General features: G+C 40.9%; 1 protein-coding gene across 2 annotated transcripts; it reads right to left on the bottom strand.

Moving 5' to 3' along the window:
* Positions 1 to 387: 387 nt before the first annotated feature.
* Positions 388 to 6,420, bottom strand: LOC101487320 (pannexin-3). 2 transcript variants are annotated; one of them, XM_004567453.3, is made up of 6 exons: positions 6,273 to 6,420; positions 5,838 to 6,030; positions 3,152 to 3,294; positions 2,634 to 2,848; positions 1,450 to 2,201; positions 388 to 948 (listed from the first exon to the last, which is right to left on the bottom strand). In XM_004567453.3, exons 2-6 carry the CDS (start codon positions 6,019 to 6,021, stop codon positions 890 to 892), a joined length of 1,353 nt encoding a protein of 450 aa, XP_004567510.1. In that variant the 5' UTR covers positions 6,022 to 6,030; positions 6,273 to 6,420; the 3' UTR covers positions 388 to 889. The 2 variants fall into 2 exon arrangements, with proteins under 2 accessions (XP_004567510.1, XP_076745038.1); XM_076888923.1 differs by having other exon boundaries at positions 388 to 2,201.
* Positions 6,421 to 7,902: the final 1,482 nt, after the last annotated feature.

The raw sequence follows: 7,902 nt of genomic DNA, 5'->3' as shown, positions 1-7,902 counted from the left end.
CCTAAGAACATAACACAAGTATACGAGTATTGTGTGATGCCTGTAAGAACTGGTGCAATAATAAATAATGTAAAGTCTAGAATCTAATTACATTTTGGTAATTTTATACGTTACGATTTCCATTTCATATGAATTGGCTTGGACCTCAGTGTAATTAATTTGTGTGTGTTTACTGTTACTTACAAATCTCTGTTATTTGTGCATTAAGAAAGAACAGAATTGTGTGAAATACAAATAAAATCACTTTTAAAACGAGTGGCTCTCAGTCAGCCTTTAATAAAGAGCTCAGTAGGACTTTGATGTAGTAGAGTAGAAGCTCTTCGATAAATGTAAAATACAAAAACTGCAACTTCGTGTGGTTTCATTCTGATTAAAAAAACACACAACTAAATAAAAACAGTATTTATTTATTTGGAAATATATAGAATACAAGTGTCTGTAATTCACAGAAAACAAAGGATAAAAGACAGGAATACATCAAATAAAATATTCAATACCCTCACCTTGTATAAAATTATGCAATGGAAGTTGCGGAAAATGAATAGCACCCATAGCTGCCACTGAATATATTCTTTTGTGTCTTGATGGAAATCAGGAGTGTACAGTATGGACTGTATATTTATGGAATTCTGATTTCTGACAAATGTCATGTTGTCAAAGAGTGTTCTCTTGCACACTGTCCTTTAGTAATTTAGTCGCCTATACTGAGACACAAAGAAATTCAGTGGCAGATATTGTAGAAAACTGACAAATCCTGCTCCATTGACATTTACAGCCAGAACTTTTTGCATTATAACTCAAAAAATGTTTTTGTTTTGTTTTGTTTTCAGCCCACCCCTTCCCTTTCTTATTCCCCCATGTTATCATATTGATTAAGTCCATAGGAGGCCTAGTAATGACTAAATGGTGCAGTCTCCTTCAACTCATGGTACCCCTGGTGGTTTGGCTCTGTAAAGAGACGGAGAGGGCAGTTAGAGAGATTAGATGAAACTTTATTAATCCCTCGGGTGGGTTCCTCCAGGAAATTCAGTAGGACTAGGAAGTACCACAACTCTATAACTACCTATCTATCAACGTATCTATTGATGTAAGCATAAGCCAGTGTTTTGAAAAGACTCTTTTAGAAACGTAGGTGCTCTGCTGTGGTTACATACAGGAAGACAAAAACCAGTGCAGTTTAAAACCACACAGAAAAAATATTGTGACTTGGATTCTTTAGTTGCCACTGCTTATCAAACTGCTTCCTTAAAGTCCTGTTGGACATGACCTTCATTTCTATGCAATGAGCACTGTGAAAGCCACCCTACTATATATGTAAAACATTTGTTATTCCCTTTTTAGAACCTGCGTCTGTAGGTCACTTAATGATTTTCTGTACATCCCAAATGACGTAAACAAAAATAGCCACTAGCAGAAGGCGTTTGAGTGTGTAGATAAGTGTTACGGTACCGAGACTCATGTTCTCCTCCACCAGAGGCCTCTTCTCATTGCAGTTCACCACTCTTCCCTGTGCTGCTCCCAGAATAGTCATGATGTCCACTAAGTTGAGTTTCCCTTCCTCCCTGGCCTCCCCAACTTCCTCAGCAAGCTCCTTTGCTGCCTCTTCACGCTCCTCTATTTCCTCTTGGGTCAGCATTGCATGTAAACCTTGTTGTGCTGTGGTGTTTCCCACCTGTGGGGGTGCCAGAGAACACAAAGCCCTCACCTGCCCATAGGACTTCAAGTGAGCTATATTGGCACGTAAGAAGAGCAAGAGGACATTGAGGTCGTTCAGTGGGCAACCTAGCCGTCGTCTGTTGATGAGGTCCAGCGCTGGGAGGACCTCATAGATAGAAATGAAGGTGGTATCCCAAACAAAGAGTCGAAGGAGGCTGAAGAGGACGATAGGTGCCAATAGGATATAGATGGCACCATTAGCAACACTTATCACCTGAAAGACTAACTGGCCAATCATTTTACACTGAACCAATTCAGGGATCCAGTTCTGATCTCGCAGCATCCCTGTGCGTACAAAGCAGCTAAACTCATCCTGCAGGAAGGCAGACAGATGGAAGTAGGCCAGGTACAGGCAGGCAGCAGTCATGAAGATCAGGAGGAGGAAGCCCCGCAAGAAAAGCATGCTAACAAGAAAGTACGAGTTTTGTTTGCACTGCATGTGTCTCTCCAGAAGGGGGTACTCAAAGTACCGCTTCTTTTTGGCCCTGCAATGACACAAGAACAAACTCAGCATTATAACCATAGTCGTACTGCTACAAATACACACAGCTGGGAGCCACCCAACACAACCACAATGTTCTACTTTTGGCTCCTAGGAGTTCCTGACCACAATACCAACAGTACTGAGACTGTTGGTAGCTAAGCGCTTTGCTTAAGGGTATAACAAGGGTAGTTGCTGTGGGAGAGGAAGCGATCGCTCTTAGCTTTCCTAGTTTATCAAGAGACAGAAGAGCATCACTTTTGTATCCTCTGAATGATAGATACTTTTTACTGCTGCTGCAATGACCTAGTTTTATCACATGAGTCCTTGGAGATTTATGCAACTAGACATGTGAGTGAATCAATATTCATACGCTGAAGCTACTCAAAGCGTATGAACACTTGTGTTTACAAACTAACAATCATAAGTCCCTTACCGCTGCAACTCAGCCTGAAACGTCAGCGGGTTCTTAGTGTTCTGGCGCATATCCAGAATGTTTTGGGCCATTCGGACTGAGCGGTTGTAGGACTTGTCTAGTTCATCAATTATGAAGAGCAGGTCTGATCCCAGTGTGGGCATGACAAGCTGGCGCCAGAGTAGAGCTGGGAGGTACATCAGCACGGCCATGGCCAGAAGAGAGTAAGGGAACATCTGGACAGACAATGACAACAGAAATTAGGAATAAATGGAGAAGAAACACCCAATCATATAGATGAAACAAAAAAACAGCCAGTCTCACTACTGATCTTTTATTAATAAGTCAGTATTACAAATGAAGAAGCATGAATGATTTGTAAAGGGTTTTTAGAAAAAACTAAACTAAATCAATCCTTAACTCAGAAATGTGGTACACTGACATTTTTGACTGAAATTTTGCAGGGGTTTCAGCAGTTTATCATCCACTCTAGGCAGGAATAACATTCAAGAGTGCTTGATCAGAATCTTTGAACTCACTTTGTGTACCCAGAGGGAGCGCTCCTCGAAGTTCCCATCACTGTCAAACTCATGATGCATGAGAGAGTCCCAGCAGTATGTGTCTATATAGCTGGCCTGCTTCACAGTGAAGTTACTGGGAGGAAAACAGCTGATCTGAGGCCCTGCAGAATATACAAATATTGATCTATAACCTGATGTGAAAATGTGGAAAATTACTTCATGCAACATCAGTTGATTCTGTTTTGTCAATATGCCTGTAAGCCACTGCACAGTAGCAATCTCTCTCTCTCTCTCTCTCTCTCTCTCTCTCGCACACACACACACACACACACACACACACACACACACACACACACACACACACACACACACACAGAGTTTTCCATCCTAAAAGTCCAATGCTAGACACATGCTGTACATCTGAGGTGCTGCATGCCCTTTCCCTTTCACTGGAATAGATCTCTGTGGAAATCATATGTTTCCAAGTGGCAACATGGCATTTAAAAGAAAAAGAAAAACTCTGGGTGACTGTGTTCCAAATTTATGCTCACCCACCTTATATTTAGTTCACCTTTATATTACCACATATTGTCCACCCACACCCATCTGTCATTTCTCAAGGGTGCTCCACCCTTAAACAGAGAGCTAGAGTTAGAAGACATCAAAGTGTGCCCCACCTACTTGCAGCTTTGCAAGAGAAAGAGTCTGTTTTATCCTTGCACCCTCCACATTTGGCCAGCTCAATATAAGTACAAATATGCTGCCACTACTCTACTGCCAGGATATAATTTCTCTCACCACTCCACCTCACGATATAGTGCATGGCCCACTTATCTCATGGGTGTGCATATTTTTGTAATTATTCAGTCCTAGTTAAGTGCTAAAATTAAGAACCCAAGCAGACATGGGGAGAACATGCTCCACACAGCCACATGGTGGATTAGAAACCAGGAGTTTTTCAATTCAGTTCAATACAGTGTTATTTATACAGCGCCAAATCACAACAACAGTCACCTCAAGATACTTTATATTGTAAGGCAGACCCTACAATAATGCATACAGAGAAAAACCCAACAATCATTCAACCAGGTATGAGCAAGCACTTTGGCGACAGTGGGAAAGACAAAGTCCCTTTTAACAGGAATAAACCTCCGGCAGAACCAAGCTCAGGGTGAAGCACCCATCTGCCACGACCGGTTGGGGAGAGAGAAGGAAGACTGGATAAAAGACATGCTGTGAAAGCATTATTATAATTATTATTATTATGTACTAACCATGCCAGTTATGGTTTCATGCAGCTTCTTACATATTGCTAAATAATTCCTAAATAAAAAAATATATAAACAAAAACAACAGAGCATGCCTTCTCATGAAGTCTTGTAACAATATTTTCCCCTTCAGTTCCCTACCTGTGCAAGCCATTTGACAAAATGAGGGAGTTGAAAAAAGTTCTGTCCCTGCTTCTATCACCTCCTTTCAATCCTCACTTAATATTGGGAGATCGCCTCCACATTTGTGCTTTAAACAAGGCTTCTTGGCTAAGAGCACAGGTGCAAGTAAACCAGGCTCCAGACAACAGTACACTCAGGCACTGTTGTGAAACTGACAAGCCAGCAGATAAGCAGCCAAGATGCAGCAGATAAGCTGTGAATCTCAGGACCATGTCATGTCCTACACACACACTCCCCATCTCCTCCTCTGGTTAATCAACACATCCTCTCATCTGACTTAAATAGAGGGGAGCTGCTAGAGAAAAACTTTGGCTGGTAATTACAGCTTGCCACTGTTAGTGAACACTCCTCTCAATCATCCCCTGTTTCAATTAGTATCAGGCGCATCAGGCTGATTGCACACCGGCTCTGTAGAGAAGACGTTTAGTTCAAGGTCAAGACAGTCAGTCTCTGCAGCAATACACTTGTGGACCTGCCAAGTATATTTATGATTGTCAGCTGTGCTCTTTTTGTTATGAATGGCCGGGGATATAGTATCTGTGTGCTTGTTCCACTTAAATTATATATTTTTTTATTTTCCCCTCTGACAGCAGAAGAAATGGCAGCAAAAACAATAAAGTGCTGAATGGAGTTTTAAACCCTTTGTTATTTCTTGTTTTCAGTAATTTCATGATGTCTTGTCAATGTTGCATAACATGTACTGTTGAGGCTTTGAGGGGGTCTTAATGGAGTCAGCCGTTACAATCCTCCTTTTATGACAGATGTTTAAATCTTTCCTCTTCCATGACTGAGTAATTAATATCTTTGTTTTACAGTTCTTTATATTAAATTTCCTTGTATATTTATTGTAAGAGGGAATGTGGGATAAAACTCTGTTTTATCGAACCTGCAAATCTGTAGAGATTAAAAAAGTTAAGAACCGTATTAGGGGGGGGGGGGGGGGGGGGGTAGTTTGAAGAGCAGCAGAAATATTAGTAATATTAGAAATATTAGGTCTATTTCGCTAAGTATGAGACTCATCCTTATCATGAATTCAGCTACATGCAAATGATTAAAAAGACATTTAGGAACAAAAAGTACAAGATTCGTGTACAAGGAGGACTATTAACATTGCTAAAACAAGGACCACAAAATCCAATAAGAGCATGGAGAAAAAAATACCTATAATATTCATGAGGGTATAATTAAGGGCAAAAGCAAATGGAATACAAAACAAATGTCCTGACATAGTATTAAAAAAAACAGTTGCTCACCCAGGGAGATTTCACGGGCAAATGCCATGCACACCAGCATCAGCGGAAGGCCCACAGACACAAACTTGATGACCTTGTCAAGAGGAAGCTCCAGTTCCAGGTGGCTGATACGGTGTATCCCAGAGTCATCCCGCAGCAGGGCATCAGATAGCATGGCCTTGGCCGCTGCCTGGGCGATTGACATTTTGAACACCTAAGCAAGAAAAAAAGATGACTTTTTTTTGTTTGGTTGTTTGTTTTTTACCTCATATATGACTGCTTTCCTTAAGCTTATGTTCACTGCTGTTCTTCACTACATGTGACAAAATACAGCAATAACTCTGATAAATCTTTAGTAATAAAAGAAATCCTCTAGAGTAACAAATCAGAAATGGAATTAACATTAACCAAAGTATATTATCCAAAGACATCTGATGAAAGCTGTTACCACCTTACCTCAAGTCTTTCTGCTTTCTCTGCTGATGTTATTTGAAAATGTGGTTGCAGAGACTAGAATTTCCATAAAAATCTGCACAGTGCTGGAAAGCAGCTTAAATAGTCAGGGAGGGTCTCAGCCTGGACCAGCCCAAGATCCAACCTCTCATTTACTGAGTCTAACTGTAATTACAGAGAGGACATCTGGAAGCATGTATTCTCCCAAATGGCACTGACTAAAGCAGACCTCCAGTTCTCAACAGCAGGTCTTACAGCCGGTGTGTGTGTGTGTGTGTGTGTGTGTGTGTGTGTGTGTGTGTGTGTGTGTGTGTGTGTGTGTGTGTGTGTATTTCTACACTGGCTGTAGACCACTTCAAACAAGTGAACCATCACCAGTGGCTTTTTCAGCCTCTATCATTCAGATTCTATTTTTTACTGCACTTCAGCCCAAGAGCTACTGCTAAGATACTGTTGCAAATAACACACCAGATGGCTTGTTTCTGTCCCTGGCAGGCTGTACATGCTGTACATTGTGCAAAACTTCTATTTGACTCCATGGGAGTGACAAGAACACTGTGACAGGGTTTTGTACTCTAAATGTAAGAAAGCTTTTATTTTACTTTATTTTTGCTTTTGCTTTTATTTTACTATAGATGATTTGCTCAAGTGGTTCTCAATTCTGACACAAAATTCCCACAACCACACACAAAGAAGCTTTGGTCACATGTTTGAATTCCTTAAGCATGTGCTAAGATTTAAATGTTTGTTCTTTCATGCAAGCCCACTGCTAGAATTCAGCAATGAAGGTTGGTATGGGTTAAAACTCTATTATAACTGAAAATCTTTTTTTATTATTTCATACTTTATTTAAACTAAGTTCTTCAATAATTCAATTTTCAGTTCAATTCAATTTTATTCATATACATCACAACAAGAGTCACCTCAATGTGATATGATCAAGCACTTTGGCAACAGTGGGAAGCAAAAATTCCCTTTTAATAGGAAGAAACCTCTGGCAGAACCAGGCTCAGGGAGAAGCAGCCATCTGCTGTGACCAGTGATGACGGTGATGAAGGGAGAAAGACAATAAACATACTATGGAAGACAGCCAGAAATTAATGCTAACATGTGGTGAGTGAAAAGAGTTCAGAAGAGGAGAAATGTTTAGTGCATCATGGGAAGCCCCCAGCAGCCTAACTCTATTGCAGCTAACTAAGGGTGGCTTCAGGGTCACCTAACTATAGGTTCTGTCAAAAAGGACAAATCCAAATTCAATTCAATTCAATTCAATTTTATTTATATAGCGCCAAATCACAACATAAGTCGCCTCAAGGCGCTTCATAGATACAGAGAAAAACCCAACAATCATATGACCCCCTATGAGCAAGCACTTTGGCAACAGTGGGAAGGAAAAACTCCCTTTTAACAGGAAGAAACCTCCGGCAGAACCAGGCTCAGGGAGGGGCGGGGCCATCTGCTGCGACCGGTTGGGGTGAGAGAAGGAAGACAGGATAAAAGACATGCAGAGAGACAGAGGTTAATAACAGATATGATTCAATGCAGAGAGGTCTGTTAATACATAGTGAGTGAGAAAGGTGACTGGAAAGGAAAAACTCAGTGCATCATGGGAATCCCCGGCAGCCTACGTCTA

This window comes from Maylandia zebra, linkage group LG10, assembly GCF_041146795.1.
Source record: "Maylandia zebra isolate NMK-2024a linkage group LG10, Mzebra_GT3a, whole genome shotgun sequence".
Classification (NCBI taxonomy): Eukaryota; Metazoa; Chordata; class Actinopteri; order Cichliformes; family Cichlidae; genus Maylandia; species Maylandia zebra.
Note: the sequence above shows the minus strand (reverse complement) of the source record. Positions and strands in the feature narration are given on the sequence as shown.

Excerpts from the sequence above, each read along its gene's own strand:
- LOC101487320 (XM_076888923.1), bottom strand. The coding sequence starts at position 6,021 with ATGTCAATCGCCCAGGCAGCGGCCAAGGCCATGCTATCTGATGCCCTG. Across the intron at positions 3,295-5,837 it reads TGCCCGTGAAATCTCCCTGG|GGCCTCAGATCAGCTGTTTT; the intron begins GTGAGCAACTGT and ends TATATTCTGCAG. Across the intron at positions 2,849-3,151 it reads GCTCCCTCTGGGTACACAAA|ATGTTCCCTTACTCTCTTCT; the intron begins GTGAGTTCAAAG and ends TTGTCTGTCCAG.